This window comes from Fukomys damarensis, unplaced genomic scaffold (genome assembly GCF_012274545.1).
Source record: "Fukomys damarensis isolate Sample0158 unplaced genomic scaffold, DMR_v1.0_HiC HiC_scaffold_9, whole genome shotgun sequence".
NCBI classification, from domain to species: Eukaryota; Metazoa; Chordata; class Mammalia; order Rodentia; family Bathyergidae; genus Fukomys; species Fukomys damarensis.
In genome coordinates, this window is record NW_022900921.1 from 14,731,263 (window position 1) to 14,755,239 (window position 23,977).

Here is a 23,977-nt window from a genome sequence, read left to right on the forward strand (position 1 = left end):
GCTGATCTTGTGGTCACATAAGGATCAATTAACATAATGGTCTGCCTCTGTTCTCTGCATATAAATCTTCTCTCTAACCCTAATGAATTGGCCACTACCCTTGCAAAGTGCACTTGAGCCTTCCTCAGGAAAATCGCTCAGCAAGAAACATGCTGCCATAGGCAGCCACCCTGAGTGAGGAAAGCTCCTGTGCCATTTCTTCTTTCCTTGCCATTACACAGTTCCAAGACTTCCATGGGGATAAGGCTAACCAGGGACAGAAAAGAATCCTCCTTAAAGAAGGAAGAGCCTGCTCCTCACCTTGCTGCACTTTCTTAATTTCAGAGTAACTAAAACACGAGGTAGGCACCCCATTCCTGGGTCTGATAACTGATAGTCTCTCTGGCTCAATTCTTCAGCTCGATGAAGAAGGACTGGGGCCATGTCCCTGCTCCTTCTGTTCAGCACCTCATTTGGGTGCTAATGCTAGAATCCAGTGTCCTTGTATAAAAGCATTTCAGTTATTGGGGATGATACTGTGGCTTTTAGTCCTCTTCCAAATAAGAGACTTTCTCAAGTGGAGAGTAGGAATTCTTGGCATTCGAGATCACTAAGAACTTACTAGATGGCAGAGACATTGAGAAAGGATACCACTGGAACAACATGGTTATTACAAAAAAGGACAGTGCAATTGAGGAAAAATAATGTCAACCCAAGCCACAGGATGATTGTAATGATATGTTCTGTACATGTATGAATGCAGTATAAGGAAGGGAAACATTATGTACTGCAAACTGTGACCAAAGCGGGGAGGGGTAGTAGTGCCAAGAGATGCCTGGAACAGAGTGGGAGGAAATGGAAAGGGGGTGAAAAAAAAGGAATGAAGATTATTAAGTACATGGACCAAATTCCCACAAGGACTGTAAACACAATGCACTACACACATATACTAATAAATTAGAATAAAATTATAGATAATAAAGAGGACATCCAGTATAAAAATAACAGGGACTGTTAGTTAGGAAATGGGTTAAATGCCCACAAAGGTTCCATCCTAACCATCCTTTCCTACATAGTTACACTTTATTGCAGTCCTCTTTTCAGTAAAATATATTTTTAAGATAAATATTATTCCCCTTGTTCTCCAGACAGGAGAACCACACAAACATATAAACAGAGGAAGGATGACAGATCACATGACAAACTTAGGAAAAGACGTACACAAAACACTGTTACTCTGTCTAACCTCTCCAAAATGTATGTTCAAAGTTAGGTGTGCTAGTCAAATGGTCAAACTTTTTTAAAAAGGTGAAATTATAGATCTTTCAGAAAATCGAAATATGTAAAGGGAGCTCTAAGTTTCAAATGATTATTTAACATTTTAATAAGTAGTAGAAATGTTAGTAAGTGCTAAAAAAAAAAAGTTCAGCAGATAGTCTAGTATACAGAGCTTAGAGGGCCTCATGAGAGAAGAGCTTCATCATTCCTTGCCACTGTTTGTACAGATTTCCAGTCCCTGCTCCCACACTTGATGATCAAACTGTCTGGAGATGTGGCCTCTAAACCATCATTTTAAACAGGACCCCAAGTAGATTACTAGGCACCATAAGAGTTTAAGAAGTGCCGTCTAGGTTGCTAAGGATAAGCTGGTCTATTTCCTTTTGCATAACTGATCGATCCGACCTCACTCTCTTCTAATTCCTACTTCCAGAGGCCTCATTCAAAGCCTTTTCTATTGTATTTGATGTGCCTTTTAGTCTCCTGGAACATTCAGCTCTAGGTTCTTTATTGTCAGTGGTTGCCACCTGGGCTTTCTAAATAGCAGAGTTGGAAGGGCTCCCGGAAAAACAGAATGCATTAACCATTTTCAGAAAATTAAACCAGAGACAGAAAGGAATGCAAAGGAAACTCCTGTTTTCTTATCATAAATTACAGAGAGTAAAAAAAAAAATACCGTGCAGTTATAGTAGGTACTCACTATATGATATCTGACACAATTAGGAAGATCTTTGGGAAGACGTGGTGGTCTGTCATCAAACAGTACGAGACCATGACAAGTTTCAAGGGGAGAGAAGGTCTATGTAGAAGTGCTAGTTTGTCTTTTTTCCTTTCTTTTCACAATATCATGCAATTTCATACTGAGCTTTCAGTCAATTTTTTGGTCAGGTATTTTTCATACAAAAATCCATTTTATGAAGTTTTATCCTTTTTCTTTTAATGTGTGTGTGTGTGTGTGTGTGTGTGTGTGTGTGTGTGTGTGTGTGTATGTGAGACTAAGGACTGAACCCAAGGCCTTTGCCCTGAGGTACTTCACGAACTTCACTAGCCTTTTAAAAACATTTATTTTGAGACAGGATCTCCCTCAGTCAGTACATTGCCCAGGATAGGTCTGAACTTGCAGTCTTCTTGGTTTAGTTTTCCAAGGGTGCTAGGGTGAAAGGCATGCATACATCAGTTGCAAACATGTATCATTCCTGCCTTTGTCTTAACAGCTTTCCATAAGCATGCTATGCTATAATACATATTTAAGGCCTCTTCTATTCAATGGAGATTGGGAAGCTGAGGCTCTGTGAGGCGGGGAAGTACTCCCAAGACATTCACCTATGAGTAGCAGAGCCAGGGTGTGAACCGTCTTTCTTTGACTTCATAGCTAGTGTTCTTTCCTTATAAGAGTTGTATCATTTAATGAAACTTTCATCATAAAGGTGGACACTTTTAAAAAACTTTTTGAGTTGTTTTTTTTCCTTCTCAGTTCCCACATGGTGGTTATATACTTTGTCAAAGTGGTAGTTGTAAATTGAAGGTGATGAATTATACCAGAACTGGGAGCGTATGACAGCATAGTCGTACTGATCAACCGAAGCATTTACAGAGTCAGGAGGAAGAGGATGGTGAAGGCATAAGGGAGAGTAAAACATTATGGAATCGATGGACTAAAAGGCTAGAAAGTGAGATTTGGGAGGCCAGATTACCAGAAGGAGTTTTTAAGAAATATGTAAGAAATATTTACATCATGCTAGGATTTGCAAAATTGCTATTAATTTAAAGAAATTAAGAGTTGGGAACTTTATTCCAGTTGGTGAATACAACAGTGCTGGTGTCCACATTGTCTTGCCATGGCCGTAGAGCAATGCCAGTGACTTAGAGCTTTGTGTGTCCTACGCTGAACTTCGAAAACATGAGGAATAGAAAGGAGACATTCGAACTTGTGGTCATGAGTTTAAATCCTGAAGAAATGAAGAGAGCAATGACCTGGTTAGATTAAGACTGGACGCGGCAGATTCAAGGCCACTAGTCTCAGAGCAGGCACTTGCGGGCACATCAGGACTGTGGCTCCGTCCTCCTTCTGGAACGCAGCCTCCTGGGTGCCGCATAACGATACCAGGAAGCCTTAGAAGTACTTCATACCATTCTCAGGGTCAATATCATAGTCTTTAGAATAACACAGAAGAAACTTATCCTCCCCGAGCTCATCATTCTCCACTTTCCCCTTTGCCTATCCCAACACTCAGGATTACAGCAGCAACCATCCGTCTTGTCACAAACACGGCGGGCTCCAACTGTGCGGAACGCTTCCCCTTCATCCTTCTTGGTCCCCTCCTATGCAGCCTCCAACACTCAGTGAGGAAGCAACAACTTCTAAGAATGTCTGCATCTCTCTCCCTTTGTATCTCTCTTTTGCACCCGGGTAACAACGTTTGGAATTGCCTGCCGAGCCGAAGATGTTTACTGGACACGCATGACACTTCACACGAGCCGAGACTTTCTTGTTTATTCTCGCATCTGCGATTCTCACCGATGGGAATGGTGATCCATAAACACTGATGGTTAGAAAACTATTAGATTTCCAGGAGTGTTTGATAAGTCTGAACTTTTAAAAGTTCACATTCGTAATAATAGGATCCCAGGACAAGTTTCTAGGAACCAAAACTTCTGAACATTCAAGATTATTAGAGTTTACCAGTGGCATTCTTAAAGGATGAAGAAAGTAAGGAAGGATAGAAGGAAGGAAGGAAGGAAGGAAGGAAGGAAGGAAGGAAGGAAGGAGAAAGTACAGAAACATAAGTAACTGAGATTAGGACAACAGCACTGCCTAAAGCTTGTAATTTTTTAGAGCATATTTTAAGCAAACTTATCAAACCTTTATACACTGGCAAAACAGGTTTTGAATATGAACGTATTTTTTTGCATGAAAGTCATGTCTTCACTATTGCCTGCATTATAAATATTGAAAATAAATAGATTTTGTCCTAGGAATTAAAAATAGTATAAGAAAAAAATTGAAGGCTAGGGATGTAGCTCAGAAGCCCTGAGACTGCCTGGCAAGCACAAGGTCCTGAGTTCAATACCAAGTAGCAAAAAAAAAATTATTATTCATACTAGGTTATTTTATTTTATTCACTTCATTTCACTGCTCATCTGGTGTGCTTCAGCATGCTGCCAAACCAAAGATGTTTGTGAGATTATAGAATTGAGGGTCTTACAACACAGATGCCAGCAGTACTGACACTGGGTCTAAAGGGTGAAATTAAACAGTCAATCATCTTACTGTATGGGTTTTCAGTCTCTGAAAATGTTTCTGTGGTCCTCTGTTATGAGGTCAGAATCGCTACTATTAAGCATCTTGCCCACTGAGATCAAAGGACTGTATCTTTAGGAATCTTCTATTAAACACAAAGCAAAAAAAATTATCACACATCTAGTCCATCATATTTGTTTTCCTACAACGTCAGAGAGAGGGAGGAAATGTCACCAGGATGGAGCTGAGTATAAATAGAAATAGACTGACGTTCCACTAAGGTCGTATGCGTAGCAAGAATCAGAGTCAGGGTAGAAATCCAGATTGATCTCGATTCCCGCATTGCTTTTACTGGATTGAGATGGTGAGAGCAAAGTATTGCCCAAAGTTAATCGATCTGGCAGAGACGCTGTGAGAAATTGGGTAGAACATGGAAAGGAAATCTGGTTTCATGGGACAGAGAACTTAAAGAAGACCAGGAAATGGGGAACATGATGTATAAATTCAATGTTCATTTTGGTTTTATGTCCTCAGTATTTATCCAGGAAAAGGAAAAACATGCTTTTCTTAAACTACCAGTCTGAACTCTAAATTCCTTTCCTTGCCTGGAGATCACAGAGCTTGGATAAATGCCAAGCCAAGCCTCTCCCCTAATTAGCCATCCCACTTTTCTTTCTTGGCTGAGACACAGTGATGGACTATACTGATTTCATCTCAGATTCTCACTGGAGTGATTCAACCTACATTCAGCAAGTGGTGCTTTTTCACTCGCAGAGACAGAGAGACATTGTCAGTGTCTCCCTGGAGGACAGTTGACTAAACGTGGTGAGATTGTAGCCAGCTTTTCTACCCTTATGTGGTTCATTGTACATCATCACATGCAATAGCATTTCAGGGAGCAGCGCCAGAAGCTGCCCTGCTTCTTTCTCCTGGTATCACGAAGGGAAACAGGAACATTTGCAAAATGTTGCTGGCCTCAAGTTTAGCTCTCACAGGTGGATGATCTATTTTCCCCAAATCCAAGCTCCCTTCTCTCCTATACCTTCCTTCTTCTGCCACATCTGAGGTGATCACCTAAGACACGGGAGACAAATAGATCACATTCTCCAGGAAGCAGGATGGGAAGCGAAGTGCCTCAGTTTTCTAATTTGGGAAGGATAGATTTGAAAAAGTTTATATTAAAATTGCAAAATGTCTATGGTTATGCTAGTTGTGTTATTTTAGTTATATGGATTGATAAATAGGCACAAAGATTTAATGGGATAGCTGAGAAAATTTCAAATTCAGAATCAAGCAACTGGAATTCTTATCCCAGATTGTTACTAACTATGCAATCTTGGGTGTATAATTTCCACTCTGAGTTTAAGTAATGGCTGAGTTATAGGACCCCTGATAGTTTTTCTAATTACAAAGATTCTAAGCCATATATTTTCTCTTTTCCAGTTAGTACATCTTTAATATATTTTATAGTGATGATGGCTCAAGGTAATAGTTTTAGAACTAAAAGTAAAGGGAAGGGCCAGGGATTTAGTTCAGTGCTGCTGCCACCTTCCTCTCAAATACAAGGTCCAGAGTTTGATCCCCAGTACCACAATAATAGTAACAACAACAACAATAATAATAATAATAAAAGTAAAAAGAATTTTACTGACCAGTGTCTTAACCACAATAATAACCACAGTGGTATAAGAAAGAAAGAGGATTTGTCAGGAATAAAAACACGACGTGAATCTTTGTCTTTCTATAGAAGATGAGCCATTATGTGGTTAGTGAATTTGACATCGGGACACTATATATGTTATGAACATAAGCTGATGGCTGGCAAACAAGAAAAGGGCCTTCCCCCTTTTCAGCATATAAGTCTTAAAACAATTCCAAGGGCATCTTTCTTATCACAACAAAGATTACACAGTAGCATTTAACTTAAAGCAGATATTTTCTTTTCTATAATATCCTACATCAACAATCTTCCACAATTGATTCCACTTACTATGTCCCTGCAACTGAATTCTATATACTGCCATGAAAGTTGATGTGTACACCAATGTATATAAATTCTAAAACTGGAAATCAACAGAAACTTCTTGAAAAGAAAGGTTTGGTTTGTTTGTTTGTTTTTCCTCACCGAATGAAAGGTTATACAGGGAAAGGAGCTTCATCTTGCTCTGTCCTTAAAAACCATATTCCAAGTAAGTTATAATTTCCTTAGCAGTTAAACCAATTTCTCCTTGAGAAATCTTTTCTGATACAGCTGACTGAGAAGTTGCTGTCTTAATCCTGAGAGAGCAGTAATGCTTCAGCAAATAAGGCACCCTTTAAAATTAATAACTATTCTTCCTTTCTCATTCTTTGCAAATCACAAAAGCTGTTATTTCACAGCAAGGATTGGTTGACTCTGAAGTTTAATTCAGGAACTTGGGCATGGGGAAGAAGATAGATAAATCTATTGAATATTTAATGCATGGATCATACTTCAATTTTATAACTCATAGTTTATTCACTTTAAATGATAGCATTTGTGGGAGGAAAAAGCAGTACAGACGAACTGAGAGAGGTGGCTCTGATTTTAGGTTCTATGGCATGTGCAGTGACCTCTTGTAAACTGCTGTATCTCTGAGGCCCCCAATTTATAACCTGTGAAATACAGGAACTATCCCAATCTCTAAATTTCCTTCCAGTTCTGACACGATAAGATGAAGTCCAAATTCAGCAGTGAACTTTTTGTTTTTCAACTGCTTTCAATGTCATTTTAGAAAGCTTGCATTCTGATAACATTGGTTTCTTCAACTTCTATGGAGACTTGTCTTTAAGAAAATGTCAAAGCGTGGGTGAGATTAACCAGGTCCGTCTTCAAATGCAAAGACTCACCAAAAGGATGAACACAACACAAAATGTAAAGATTTTCTACTAAAATGCTTATTTCACCAGAAAAAACATTTTTGGGTTTAGGATTATTATAATTTAGCAACAGCTCTTAGTCCAGAGTTTGGAACTATTTGTGTGATATGGTCATAATTTGTACAGATAAGGTTCAAATATCATCTTTATTGGTGGTAGCCTTGTTTTGGAGGGTTAGTTTTTGATTAATCGGACTTGAAATGCTACTACTTCTACAAGCCTGACTTTAGTACCAACCAACCCAAAAAAATGTGGGTGTGGAAGATCCAAACACTTTCTAAGAACAGCTGGCTGCTACCTCCTGAGGGCCCAAAGGAGGAGTAGATTAAGACTATTATATTAATCTGTTGTCATCGGTCCATGCCTTAATACAAGAGAGCCTATAAAAAAGAAAACAGAAGTTAGTAGATCCATGGAGTAAGTAATCACCTAAGTGGCCAAGTGTCTTGATTTCGTCAGTCAGATTATACAACATGAACAAAGGCAGAGGACATACACATGGGATATTTTCTTTCCAATACTTCTGAAAGAGCGAGCATCTCTACGTCATGGTGGCAATGAGGGAAAATGGAGGACACTGCTACCCCCAGGGAGAAGTGTGTGACACAATCGGTCCTGGTAACAAGCTGTATCATTAGCTTTAGCAAGTTCTCTAAAAAGCTAGTTTAAGATAAAATATGCTTAGAAAATGTCAAGCTAGAGGCAGACATCTTCCTGTACTGCACAAAAACATCGATGCTAATGTACATTGGGAATCTCCAGTACTGTGACATAATGAGCAGTAAAATCAAATGTTCTGATGGAAGAAGTGACCATTTTTAGTACATTATGGGACCAGTGCTCAATGAACTATGTTTTCAGAAATGCTGCTATAACAGTTCCTCTTGCTGATCTCTACTTCTTACTTCTTTATCACATTCACTCATTGCTTTTCAAATATGTTCCTTTCTTGTGGTTCTAAAACATGGACAGAAAATTAAAAATCTGGGCATGGTGGTGCACACCTATAATGCCGGTGCTTGGGAGGCTTAGGAGGGAGGATCACTACGAGTTTGAGGCCAGCCTGAATCATAGAGTGAGTTCAAGGGGGGCTTGAAGTACACAGGGAGACCCTGTCTCAAAAAAAATTGCCAGAAATAATAAATCCTGAATGAAGTAACTTATAGGCTGTGAAGGGAAGAAATTTTATAAAAATGAATACTTTATAAAGAATAAGAATGAAGATTGAATTTATATAGAATAAGAAATTATAAAGAATTAACATGCTTATTTTCAATTCCACAGGCAACACCCATCTAGTTATAAGTGTAAGGATATGTCATCATTAAAATATCCCCAATATTTGTACTTTCCAAACGTTGCATCCATTACCTTTTTAGACTAGTGAAAAATGTTGGATAAGCCTAGGATTTAGAGTCAAAAGCTACTTATATGCTTTCTTCAATATTAACAGCTATCAGATAGTCACTACACATTGGAAGATCTTACGTACTAACCATGGGGATATGCCTAAGAATAGTCAGGCATTGATTTGGGTGGCCTTCTGTAGCAGTCTCAGGGACACAAGAGAGGCTCAAAAGCAGTGGTAATTACATGACATACAGCATTAAATCTCTGAGGTAGATTCTGACATCTCTAATATAAAAGGAAAATGAGGCCGAGACAGTTTAAAGTCATATTAAAAAGCGTTCCTGACCAATTTGAGACGAAAACTCACTTCTGATTATTGATACTTAGCTGTTTTTTCCAAAGTCATGATTATCAAGTAAGCTTCTCTCCTCAGAATAAACGAAACAAGTGGCTGCCCTGGCTAAACCCTGGTTGCCTAGAGTGATTTGCATAACATTTTCTATCAGGAGAGCATGTTTCTTTCTGCAGATTTCACAGAGAATTTTTAGCCTAGCATGGTCGTGTATGCCTATGAAATAGTACTTTGGGAGACTGAGCCAGGAGGATCTTAAATTCTAGCCCAGATTAGCCAACTCAGGGATTTAGTGAGGTCTTTTTCCAAAATAATAAATAAACAGACAGATATCCCAATGATGAATGCAACTGTATTGTATACCTAAAATGTACCAATAAACTAAATGGGAAAAAAATTTAAAATAGATAGATGATAGCCAGATAGGTAGGTAGGTAGGTAGGTAGGTAGGTATGTAGGTAGGTAGATGGATAGATAGATAGATAGATAGATAGATAGATAGATAGAGTAAAAATTTTAAAAGGGGCTGGGGATATAGATCAATGTGAAGGTCCTGGGTTCAATCCCCTGTGACAACAACAGAAATGATTTTCATTCATTTGCTCTGTGAAGTATTGTCTTCTTATTTATATATGAAATGTATTGATGATTCCTTTGTGGTTCTCAGATTAGGACTCTGACAGAGTAATTATCATCTCTCACTTAAAGGAGCGTAGAGATTTCCTTATGCTACCACTCACTTCCTCACGTACAGTTAACTAAAAAGAAACAGCAGCAGCCTTTCTCAGGACTTCACAGATCTTCGCTGATGCTCCTTGATATCCCACTTCCTGTTTTAAGGACTAAGTTTCTTATCAAAATTAACAGGAACAACTATACCGTTGTCTGCCACCCTGTTGGTCTCTCCTTTCTGAACCGCTGAAAAGGTTTGCTGTGTATTATAAGAGCTAATAATGGAATATTAATTCACATTTTAAAATATCTCCTACAAAAGGACTTGAGAAGAGGCCAATTAAGAGATTTTTAGTGCCAGGTAAAACTGTACACACAAAGTAACTACACAGAAAGAGCATTTTATTACCTTTCACTACCAAAACATGTTGATAGGGAATTAGCCTTCATTTCAGTGTCTGAGCTGAACAAAACTCAGTAATCTTACTGACACTAATCTGTAAGCTATATTAAGGTGAGAGTATATTAATAGTTTTAACAAATACACTGATACTGATTTAAACAAGAATAAGATTAGCTGCTTCCTAAGACTGCTGAAAGTTGCAAGTAGTCCTTTAGGAAGGCAAAAACGGGAAAAACAAAAAAAGTTGTTACTGAATAGGAAGTTTACCTACCAATGTCAGAGATTTTGTAAAAAAAAAAATCTCCCAAAAAGCTACACTTGGCACTTTATTTGTACACTGTGATCCCAAATTTACAAAAACGCTTTCCATACCATTAGAAAATGTGGTTTTCACTCCAGCTTAACTAATGATATGAATCTATTTAGTTTACTGGAGAATTTAAAAGACTTAAGGCCAAGTAGCCTTTTCTCCATTATTATTATTATTATTATTATTATTATTATTATTATTATTATTATTATTATTATTATTTGTTATCACTGTATTTGTACTTGAACCCTGGGGCCAGATTTGCTATGGGAAAGTATTCTCCACTTGAGCAAAAACATGTTTTTAATACTAGTCAGATTTTTGCAGAAGTTCGATTTAATTATGAGAGGAAATTGCATTCCCTCTCAATCGACTGAAGTGGACAGTTATATTCATTTGTATCTAAGGCTTTCAATTTCTCAGCCATAGCAGTTGTATTTAAGTAGATTCCGAACGAATTCATTTGCTGCACTTTAGAATTTGATGGTGGACTCAGAATAATGAATTGTACTACAAAACTCTACACTGAGCAAGACATTTGTTGATGGCATTTTTAGAAAGCAAGACACTGATGCACTAATTAGTTGAGAGTATTGTCTGGTAAAGGAGAGCAGAAAATTGATGTTAGCAAATTCCTCATCATTTCTGAACCTACAGAGAACCCCCTCATTGAAATATTCATAAACCCTGAACTCTTTTCAACTAAAGCTATCCTCTAAGAGGAAAACTCTAGTACATTTATTGAGTCAGATAAGCTAGTATTCTATGTTCCCAGACGTCTAAAGGTATTATGTACATGATATGAGATTATAGTTTCTCTGTTGTGAAAAACTATAATTGTGCATAGGATCCTAATGGTAGAATTGACAATGTGAAATAGGAAGAAAAGGGCTAAAGGTGCAGGAGAAGTGGGAAGGGGAGGGGAAAGGAAAAAAGGGAAAAGAAAAAAATATGAGAAAATAAAAAAATGGAAATAAAATTTTTGTAAATAGGGAAGGGAGGAAGGGGTGAAGGGACAGCAGGAGTATGGGGAAAAAATGAGAACCAAGACCTGTCATGTAAAGATACAAGATCCCAATGATGAACGTAACTGTACTGTTTACCTAGAATGTACCAATAAACTCAGTGAGAGAAAAAAAAAAAGAGTAAAAGAGGGCAATTACTCTCTGAGATTGCTGGCCTCAGTTATTCTAAACAGCTTTCCACATTAAATATATCTAATAATCTCTCTGCTTTTCACCCCTCTCATCCGCCCATTTATGACATGAGTCTAACCGCCAATTCAAAGCAAAGAGGATTTTTCTGTAGAAGGTGCACAGATTTGGGGAGCAAGCTCTAGAGCCTGTCACCAGGAATTTCTCTCTTGGGCCTTAATTACTTATTTTTCTAGGGGATAGAATTGCATAGCATAGAAAATTTCTGAAATATTTTCACACTGATTCTCTGTCAGCAATTAATAACCTTTGTTGTATGCTTATTATGGGTCAGCATGGTGTCTAATCATACATGAATTACTTTTTAAGTGACATTAACAAACTTTTTACTAGCACTGGAAAGTACACCAAACACAGTTTACATATGAACTGCTTTTATGTTCACAACAAGTATACGAGATGAGTTCTACTACTCTCCCGGCTTTACATATAAGGAAGCTGAGATTCTTAGAGCTGTAATTGTGTGAAATCACATAGTTACTGCTAAGACTGGGCATCTTCCCCCCTCAGTACTGGGCACTGAATTCGGGGCTTTCACAATGAACTACATTTCCCAAGTGAGGCTTGCCCTGGTGATCCTCCTGGTTAACTTTCCACAGGGCTGAGATCACAGAGTTGTGCTATTAGGCTCAGCTAATGCTAGGACTTCTGAACTCCACTAACCTGATACCATAGTGCTTGCAGCAGACACTGTTATTGTCCCCTAGCACCATGGTGGCTTCCTTGAGCAGATGTGTTTACTCCCAATCAGCGCAGTATCTATACACAGTAGTCCCACATTACTGACAACTAGAAAATAAATATTTCTATTATTTCAAGGGTTCAGTGGAGGCAAAAAATTGCAAAATTAATTTTTTGAGAGGAGATAGTTCATGTACGAAGCCAAATACCTTAATACTGATTTGCACACTGTTACATGACTTTTAAGACCACAGATAAAAAAATATTTACATTCTCATATGTATTGACATTAATATTCACCTCCTAAAATTAGTCATAAGAAGCTTATATAAACAAGGAAGATGATGGACACTGTGGTCGTTATTTCAAATTATATACCTCCTCTGTTCAATCATTGCCTTTATATACTAAATTTGGATCAAAGCAGGGACAAAACTATTTTAAATATTATGATGTTAAATATTGCTTAGCAGGATTAATCAATGGAAAATCTAAATTTGAAGAGGCTGAAATAACAACCTTTGACGTGGTTAGCATTTAAAACTTTTTGACTTGGGAAATCACCAAGGCAGCACTTTAAGAGGATTTGATTTTATAGGCTCCTCAATCCAAGAGTTTTTAAAAATACAAAAAGTGACGTGGCCTTGGAGACAGGACAGGAATCAGGCCATCACTGTGAAGCTGCTTTGCTTTGGAACAGTGTGTTCCTGAGTCTGGATCCACAATTCTCTATAGGAAAGGTTTAGGTTTTCTGGCCAAGATGAAAGAGGCTCAGAAGTCTGTTGAAGAAGTCAGAAGAAATTCACAGATAAGAACACTGTGGAAGCTTAGTCCCTGACCTACGGGGAAATGGAGAAGAGAGTCGAGATAATTATGTCGTTAATGTTTGGTAAAATTAAAGTTCACCTTTAAGGAGTCAGATCAGTAATGCACAAGAGCCGTTCCTCAATCAGTGATGAAAAAGAGGAAAGGCTCTACTACAATCAGGAGGCTTTATAGTATTTAAGTATTAACATTTGTAAATTTTAACTTAACACATTTAAAATGGGGAGTAAATTTAAGGACATAATGAGTAGGAGAAAAAATACACCTGGATATAATCACTCCAAAAGAAATGGCTCTTTATGCTTCCTATACAGAAGCACAGAATGCTTATTTGTTACTGGTATTCTGATTGATGAAAAAGAAAAAGATGGGTGTTAGCAGAGGTCAGTGAAATGCTTTTACTCCTTAATTCTAGTCTGCATCTGTTGTATTTGGACCAAGACAAAAGCAGAGGCCAGACAAATTTATAAAATGCTATGACTTTAAATAGCTTTATATTTAAATAATACAGTGCAGCATAATATCAAGGAGCTAGGTAAAATTTTGCTATCATTAAGAAAAGATGTCAACCTTCAATTATTTGACCATAATTGCTAAATAATTTCTACTTACTGGTCTCTGTGAGGGTACTGATGTCTTACTGGAAGCCTAACTTGGTGCTGAATCACTAGGACTTCTTCTTTCAGACATAGTTCAGACCAGTAATAACAAGTGAACCTTAGAGAACCCAGTGCCAAGAAGTATTCAGAGCCCACTGTGGAAATCTTACAGCTTTAGTCCCTACAGGGAAAGCCATGGAAGATGTTTTATCTAAGCAGCTTGGAAGCTTCTGAGGTAAAGCTTGAGAGGAGGTAGGAGCTCGACTGAATGGTAATGCCATACCTCAATCAACCTCGTCTTCATGGGGCTTCTTCCTCTATCTTATGTTCAGATCGGATTAAGGAGCCGGATAGAAATGCAGGTACAAAGCCAAGTCATTAAGTTGAAACGTGATATGAATTTGACCATTGCTATATCTCACAACTAAATGTTATTTATAAAGAAGTGAAGTGACATTTGAGAAGTGATGTCATGCACTGATCTCTTGTTGTGAATTCTGATACGGTCTTTGAATGTGATGTTCTCTAAGGGAGCATTTAGTACTTAGAGCTTTTAGTACAGATGAATCCATAGTATATTTTACAAATTCAAACATTAAAATGAATAAATTTTAGTTGGAATGATGCAAAATAACTGACACGATTTTTTAAAAAGTTGTCTCTTTCCTTCGTAGGTTTTTATTTATGTAATTTTTAGTGCATGTTTGCAGTAAATAATTATCAAGTTCATCACAGAGGATTTGTACATGTACATAATCCCTCTAAATTCATTTTCTATTCACTTCTCTTTCTCACCCTCTAACCCTTCATCCTCTTCCCATTTACAAAACATCTGTTTCCATTTTTCTTTGAAATTTTCCTGTTTTTACTGTATCAGACTTTTATATGAATTCCAGCCACCCCCAAATTCCTGATTTCTTTCATCCTGATTTTTTCCACTTCTACTAGTGCACATTTGCACTACATAATGATTACATTCACCATAGGGAATTGGTATAGGTATGTAACATGTTTCAATTCCCTTATTCCCTCCATCCTTTTTTTATTTTTCCAGAATCCAATTCGTCTTATTTATCTTATAATCCCTTGTCCAGTTAATTATCATACATACACATAGAAAACCAGCCTAATAGGCCGGTTTATAAAACATGTAAAACAACTGTACTGTCAAGGTGCACTTTTAGATGCACTGTCCACGTTGGATTACAATATGTTTGTTTTCTTTCTCTTTTTTCCTATTGTTTTTTTTTCAAAATTTTTGCACTGTATATTATTTTGTGTATATATACATAATATTTTATGTATACATAATATATATAGATAAAGCAAGAGAGAAAGAGAGAGTTTTGCACATAAGAGAAACCATGTGATATTTAAGTTTGTGGGTCTGAGTTACTTCACTTAACATCATGGTCTCAAGGTGCCTTCATTTTCCTACAAATGACTCAAGTATGCCCTTCTTTATAAAACAGTAGTACTCCATTGTGTATAAATACTACAATCTAATGTTTTTATCTATTTATGAACATATAGGCTGTTTCCAAGAGTTAGCTGTTATGAATTCTGCTGCTAAAAACATGGGTATGTGTATATCACTGCGGTATGATGTCTTTAACTCTTTTGGAAAGATACCTAAAAGGGGAATAGCTGGGTCACATGGAATTTCTACTTTTAGCTTTTTGATTATTTTCCATACTGATTTCCATAATGGTTGTATCCAGTTTACACTCCTACTAACAATTGGGAAAAGTTCCTTTCTCCCCATAGCCTCACCAGCATTTGTTATTGGTTGATTTCTTGATAGTAATCATTATTTCTAGATAGAGATGGGATCTCAGTGTTGTTTTCACTGGCATTTCTTGATTTCAGTCTGTGTTCAGTTTTGCTGAACATTTTTTCAGGTATTTATTGGCCGTTGGTATTTCTTCAACCTAAGAAGTATCTATTCATTTTAGATGCCCATTTTCAATTGGGTCTTTAAAGTTGGGTGGTCTAATTTTTGTGAGTTCTATATATAATCTAGATACTAGTTCACTGAGGAATAGCTGGCAAAATGATCTTTCCCATGCTGTAGGGAGACTCTTCACTTTGTTAGTGCTTTCCTTTGTTGTGCAGAATCTTTTTAACTCGTTGTGATCCAATTTGCTGAGTTTTGGTATAATGGATTTTAAAAAGTTGTTTGAATGTCATGATTATAGAAAAATCAGAGACTTCCATTTTTTAAACAATAAATTATTGTCATGCATACCACTATGATTATTCTTTGGTTCCTTAGTACTTTTTAGCAGGACATTTCTTCCATTATTTACATGCATTCTTTTGTTTTGTTAAAGGTTTCTTCATATAGTTTCTGGATTTGTTATCTTTACATTTAAATTTTGAAATACATCCATGCATTTGTTTATTTAACCAACACATATTACTGAGTACCTATTTGAAGTCAAGGAAAACAAGGAGTTGGCAATGGTCCATGAGGAAACAAACTGGGAACTGATCATGGACATAAACAGATAAAGTCAGTACAACAGACTGCTATTACAAATTAAGCAACTGCTACAAAATATAATCTGATAAAACATCAGAAAACATCTCTTAGGACTTTTGCTATAAATTCCTAGTAAAATATTTCTTTGTCCATGTTGAAGACACAAGAGATTTCTCTGTCCTAAAAAGGCTTTGAGACAGACAATGTCTACAAAATGTAGACCATGTTACAGGAAAAATAAACATCTGTAGAAAAAATTTCCCCATCAAACAAAAAAAAATCATACACTGTATGTCAGTTATGAACAGAAGCCAATGTAAAGAATCATTTGAAAGAAGATATAATCAACATATTAAAAATATTTTTATCTATTGTAGTGACTTTGCTTCTAAAACAACCAGGACTATGTTAAGGAGTGGTACTATGTTTTGACTGATTGTGCTTTAATTTCAAGTGTTTAGAAAAGTTTGCAACACAGCACACATCTAGAACTCTCCATTTAAATATGTGTGCAGGAGAGTTGAAGACAAGCTTATTTTTAAATGTGTCCTGCTCTGATACCATACTGGACAGTGCTCCGTTCTTTCACAGGTGACTATGTGGTCATGTCAGTCTACTTTGACCTGAGCAGAAGGATGGGCTACTTCACCATCCAGACCTACATCCCCTGCACGCTCATTGTGGTCCTGTCTTGGGTGTCCTTCTGGATCAACAAGGACGCTGTTCCAGCCAGAACATCTTTAGGTAAGATTCATTTCTTTACCTCCTACATTGACGCACTTTAAATGCAGTCTGTAGTTACACAGAAATTCATTTGTTTTATTTTAAGGAAAGCCAGCATATCTTAAAAAGCAGTCTTAATCTTTCCTAATTCTGTAGTTCTGTTTTTCTTATTTACATCAATAGGAATTTTTTTAAAGCACATTTTAATATAAATTTAATTTAACAACAATGCAAAACACTAATGTCAACAGCATTTTGTTTTAGTCTCTGGGCACTAACATACTGAAGTTGCTCATACCAGCTCAAGAGAAGTAGCTGTCTACCCTTTTTCAATTCTGTGTTGGTGTTGCACAGATAGCTACAATTCAGCCAGCATGGTAGTATGAACAACATAAACATTCAAATATCCAAAAATCAGGCTGTTCTGTTTCCTTCTGCCAATTATCACACATTTCCCAGCACACAACAGTCCACTGGTTAACTGAAACATGCATGTTTATTTTGAAGATATTTGAAGTAAATGATTGTTAATAAAAGAGCCAGGGAAAATATTTTTTTAAAAAACATATTTACTTGTAAAATTTTAGGAACAAAACCACTTTTAAGATTACTCGAGGTTTGTTCAGTGTACTGTAGTTAGTAACATGAGGGTTAGATTTTCATATCTTTTCTTCAGCTGTGGAAGATGTCTCAAATAGACTAAAAAAAGGCCACAGACTCTGAGGAACACGAAAGCCTAGGCGCCTGAATGAAATTCTCATATTACACCAAACTCTGTAAAGTCTCAACTAAGCACACAGCAAGGAAAAGAACAATTGTAATACAATTGCCTCTTACCAACTGTGTGATGCCAAGAAGCCTGCCCCTTGCTAAGCCTCTGACTAAAGAAGTGGTATACTGTAATTGTTACTAACTTGAGTTATTAGGTGTAAGAGATCTGACATTTGAATCACAGAGACAGTACGACCTTGGAATGCCTAGTCTACAAATCACAGTTTCCCTATGTGTGAAATATATATGTATTTTATTTGTAGCATTTGCTTAAAATTCTTCTACGCAAACACACTGAAAAGAGTGAAGGCCCCGAAATGATGGCTACTGCAGTCTTTTTCTGATAAAATGAGCTGCACTAGATTATCAAATGGAAGGCAGAAATGATTACTGGAGAAGGCATCTTTTGCATAGCTGTCCTCTTCCAAACCTAATTTAGTCCCCCATCTGCTGCACAATGAAGCTATTTTAATTTTTCCTGTTATACGCAGTACTTTGTGCTACAAGTCCTATTCAGCAATTCAAATGTCTAATGCTACACGCTGAAGCAAACCCAAATACACAGAGCCCAATACTTGGGGACAATTGCTTGTCACTAGGGAATAGAATGTGTGCCATTCGACACTTACCCATCCACCTCTCAGATCAGAATGTAAACAATTTTCATTTCTAGCCTAGGGCTTGCCACATAGCTGGCACTCTGAGGACTATAGAATTCATGTAGATGCTTATGAATAGATGGAAAAGACATCTATATATTCCAGTCCACCTTGTTCCCCAAAAACATTTTAAGGAAAAGATTTTAATCTTTTCTCTTGAATCCTGGACTCCCGCTGGCCAAAATCCCTTCTATGACCCTGTGGATAGCTCATTTAGTCACTCACTAACAATCGCCCATTGGCAAAGAAATTATCTTGGAAGAAGAGATCAAAGTGAGTGAAGGCATGAAGGACAGGCTCCTGAGTGCCATGTATATCCTCCTGCTGCTTGATTATTTACAACTCAGGCATGCTCAATAAAGAATACTTTTAAAGGTGTTCTTACTGAGATCCAGCACTATGCTATCAGAACAAATCTAATAGATGATTATTTAATTTCCCAAAAGCATGATGCGGGTGTTGAGATGTTAAAAAAAGAATTCAAATGCTCAGTCTCCTTTTAGAATGCTGCTACTCTAGTTTTCACTGAGTTCCATCATCCTCTCCAATGTTTACAATCACGGGTTAAAAGAGATAACTTTGAATGCCTGTCCCTGCAGACTTTAAGCTTATTGCTACAGAACAGTCAGACCCAAGTTGTTGGATGAGCAAGATGAACAGGCCATCATTGCTTGAAGACATTGGCTGTTTACTGAGCTGACACGGCGGGCACATGCGACACAGTCATACTCAAGCTGATAATGTTTACATGTACTTCTCACACAGATGGTAGCTAGTGAGATTCAATACACTATCATGATGATGCGTGAAAGTACAAATGGGTAGTTTTCACCCACATAATCAGAGGTGAAATAACATCTCTGAAAAGCTTTATTCTTGGTAAAAGTTATAGTTTTCATCTACCTCAGGCAAGAGAGGAACCATGTCTCTGTTTAGTTAAACTAGATTAAAAAACATTTCAAGACTTCAAATTGTTGGTGGGTGAATCAGATAAAATCAAGACTTCTCGACTTCTTATTCTTGATGTGAGAGCAATTCTATTCCCTGTAGCTTCGAGCAGAATCCTGAAAATATCATGAGGTACTTATTCAAGATTACACATTACATGGTTGTGATAAACATCCTTGCAGCCAAGATGAGTATATCATGTATGTTTCAGAATATTTTTGCTGAAAATATCTCATGCCAGGTTTTCTAAAATAACTCATTCATATTATCTACCATAAAATACTAAAATTTTCAGTTGTCAGAGGTAAAGTGTGATTTGAGGCCCGATTGCAAAATAAAGTCCATGGTTCTAATTTAATCTTTAAATTTTTGATAAAAAAAGGTATAATTAGATATAATCAAGAACTCTAACATTAATTAATGCATAGACAGCCTAATTTAACTTTTTACATTTAAGAAATAGAACATTAAAATCAACGATACCAATTCGTAACTTTTATTCAGACTTTACTAGATACTGTCACCTGTATAAGTCATTTTTCCATGGGATTCATAGCCAGGGGCCTAACTTCCTTCTGTTAGGCTCCCCTACTAAAGTGTCTACCACCTGCCAATACACAGAAGACTGTCAGAGCACATCATTTCCCCAAATGAATACTGTAATCTATAATAACTCTCAACTGCCTGATGCTTCACAAGATACATCATAAGGACATTGTGAAGATTTTACAGGATAATATAAAGAGCACTCCAAGTCATACCCAATCAAAGGTGCTAAACTATCTCTTACATATCATAAATATGGATTCCTGTTCTCAAATGGAGGTTGAGTCTCTTTGGTCACTCACAAATATATTATTCATTAATCTTTACTTCACATTTTTCACTCACCGAGTACGTACTGAGACCTAGCACTATGCCCAACTGTGAGTTTACAATGGTCATGAGACACATCCGTTGTTACAGAAAATATAACACAGGAAGACGGATCGTCAGACAATCTGTAGCAAGGCCTTGGACATTTAGAAGTATAGCTTCCTTGATTACTCCTCTCCTTTACCAAAGCCTGTTCATCCCTGCGAAGCTGTTTCAACTAACACCTTTTTCTCCCTCTGTGGGATTTCCAAACACCATATGTACATTGAAAACTTTGATGTTAAGCTAAGATTAAATGACCGAAGAGAACCTTATGTTCTTGGAGATATAGTTAAATGTTTTAAAAATGGCTCCAACAAAGAAAAACTTGGAGATTAGGAAAAATATGCCAATTTTTATCTTTTCTTCATATTTCTTCAACGGTTTTTGTTCTGCTCATTCATCTTTGAGCATATGCCAACAGCGACCCATATCTTCGAGAAAAACATTTCCTCTCTCGTGAATGATGCCACTTTTCTTCTCTGCGGCTTCCTTCCCCCACGCTCTTCATTTCAATCTGGCTGACTCCTTGTGCGTTACCCAACACCTCCTTTTAAATCAGGATAATGTGATTGTCCTCTAGGAGCCTCTTGGATGGCAGTAATAGTCACTGAATGCTACTAAATGATGATATCTTTGGGAGCCTTTTCACTCTGTGAGAAATATATCTCAAACTTGGTGACGGTAAAGGGATGGACAACTTATTTCTGGAGTAGAATGAGATATTTCCTGTCATTGGAAGACATGCAAACTTAGAATCAGAGAATAATACCAACATTGGACCTTCCAAGATATAGCTCAAAAGATGGAAAAACAGAGGTCCAAAATGATTAAGATGATAAAGTTCCTATTGTACGACCTAGAGCCAAACGGATTCAAGCGCTGAATCATTGTTATCTTTCTTACACAAATTTTCCAAGAAAACCTCTGATTGTTCCCTGGTTGTTGCACACAGGTTGTATTAATTTTGCTCCCCGTTGGGAATCAACTATTTGAGGTGGTTAGTTTTCTTGGATACAGTTATACAATATAGAAAATAAATAGTTTTGAACTCATACATTGAATTCTTTTGTTCAAATCTCACTTGCGCATCTTTACTAATTTTTGGAGGTGGTGCTGTTTCTTCATCTCATTTTCCTCACCTATACAATCAATGAAAATATCCATCAAGAAGACTCAAAGAAATAATGCACATAAAATATTTGTGATAATGCCTAGAACAAAGAAGTTTTCAGTAAATTCTATTTATTATGTTGTTTTTGAGATATTTGTTTTATACTATAATAGTTATCAAATAATTCTTCAATCATATTGTGTCATTTACACAGAACCTACATCTTCTATTCAATACTTCTCAATGATTTCTCCTTACCCTTTGAATGAAACCAACATTTCAGGCAAGCCCTGCAGGATATAACTTCTTTTTCACCAACACCATCATGACCTCCTTATTAGTCAAGCATTTTAAAACTGCCTAAATTGACAGTATTTCCTTCTCAGAATCTTCAACTGATGTACACATAATCAAAAGTTTGTTTTTTCTTATTACATTTGGAACTTGACTTGAAATATCAACTCCTTGAAAGGGGCTTCAAAGAGTTAGAATTGCGAGATATGTAGGCCTTAAAATAGCTCAAAAGATGAGACATTACCCATGAGCATTGCGTTTAATGAGGTTATCACTACTCTTGCCGTTTTCCATGGCACCCACTATAATTTGAAATTACATATTCCTTTGCTAACTTGATTTATACTTTGTCTCTTTCACTGATATAAAAGGCATATAAGGAGCAGGACCAAATCTAATATATTTATTCAGTGCTTGCCACCATAACTGACACCTACTAGATAGCAATATTTGCAGAGAGAGAAAGACAGAGAGAGAATTAAGTTTAGGCATACATTTTTTCCTGGTTACTGAGGTTACTTATCAAAAGTCACAAAAGAAATTTCTTTTCAGAAGTTATTAAGTTATTAACTGACTAAGTAATGCTGTAACATCATCTGTTCTTTTGTGTTTCTCTGTAGGCATCACCACTGTCCTGACAATGACCACCCTGAGTACCATTGCCCGGAAATCTCTCCCCAAAGTCTCCTATGTCACAGCGATGGATCTTTTCGTATCTGTTTGCTTCATCTTTGTCTTCTCTGCCTTGGTGGAGTATGGCACCCTGCATTATTTTGTCAGCAATCGGAAACCAAGCAAGGACAAAGACAAAAAGAAGAAAAATCCCGTATGTATTATTTCCCACTGGGACCACTGAGATTGTTATGCAGAAAGACCACATAGGTTTGGCTTGGTTTTCTTGTGTTAGCTTACCTATATGTTAAGGCTCAGTACTCTGGCCTTCAAAACGAAAAGAGAACAAGTGAGCTGTTGTCATGCCCATAAAGATAAATCTATGGTCACCCCGTTACTTGAGAGAAATCTGTTCTCTAAGACAGTCCTCCCAATATAACTACTTGCTCTCTTCATTTTGTGGGGATCAAAATTGTTGCTGCATGGATATTCCATGGAATATATTGATATTCCATTTGCTACTATCCCAGGTTTAACTGATTTTCATCTTTCTGTCCAACTCACTATAATACTTAAATTACTGATATTTTAAATTAAAACTTTCATCTAAGACATTTTCCTGGGAAGGCTCATGCTCCTGAAGATTCAAGAATCACCAAACTTTTGTAAATAACTTCATGTGTGCATGTGTAGAAGAGTGTGTGTATATGTGTGTGTGTGTGTGTGTGTGCGCGCGCATGCCTGTATATATGTGATGCTATCAGACGACTTCTATTGGTTGCGTATTAACATATATGTTTTTGTTGGCTCATTTTGGTTTGAGGAAGTTACTTAACCTCCCTGGGTCTTTGTTTTATATAAAATAAAATGAATATTGTGCAAAATAAACATCTCAGAAGGTTGGTGTGAGAAATAAGCATAGTAAGGGAGGATAATAAGCAAAAATATTACCAAAAAGTCACACACAAAAATCCTTAGTTTTAGTAGTTGGTAATCACAGCTGATGTTGATTTACACAATTACAACCTAAATTTCTTACAGTGTCTATAGCATTTGGCAAAAGGTAGGAACAACTTTTGCTTGAGCCGAACTTCAAACAGTGAGGATGAGACACAAATATAAATGCCGTGGAGCTGTGTTTCACTGTGAGTGCTGGGAAGGGTATGTAGCTGTGATTTAAGGACCCGATTACACCACGTGCCTCACAGAAACCTTCTGAGAAAGCAGCTGAGGGAGTGGCCGTACACTCTGGCTTTCTAAACTTGCCTGGTTGTTGCTCTAAGACATAAAAACCATGACAGTGGCAAACTATCTGATTCATGAACTTTTCAGCCCGAAGTATAAAGAAGCAATCTAGAAGCTCACCTGAAATTCTACAAATGGCACGTTTACAGGAATATGAGACTTTGCAGCAGATAAAGAAAGACTGATAATTATTCTTAGTGATTAATAAAAACAAGAAATGATTATTTCAAATTTCTTAAATGTTTACTATACTTTATGCCATCACTCCTTCTGTCTGCCTCTCTCTGCCTTTTAATATATTCTATCCTTTTTTACTTTCCTTGTTGTGCTGGTTTTTTTTTTTTCTTTGCTTGCTCTCCTTCACTTTTTATCTCATTCTCTCCAAAGAAGATGGATCTTTTGACATTCC

General features: G+C 36.9%; 1 protein-coding gene across 2 annotated transcripts in view; it reads left to right on the forward strand.

The window, feature by feature from the left end:
- Gabrg2 (gamma-aminobutyric acid type A receptor subunit gamma2) overlaps window positions 1-23,977 on the forward strand; it is an 83,188-nt gene that overhangs the window by 55,364 nt on the left and 3,847 nt on the right. For both annotated transcript variants that reach the window (XM_010622240.1, XM_010622241.1), the window contains exons 7-8: window positions 16,879-17,031; window positions 22,332-22,537. In XM_010622240.1, coding sequence (XP_010620542.1) covers window positions 16,879-17,031; window positions 22,332-22,537 — 359 coding nt within the window. The remainder of the gene's footprint in view (window positions 1-16,878; window positions 17,032-22,331; window positions 22,538-23,977) is intronic.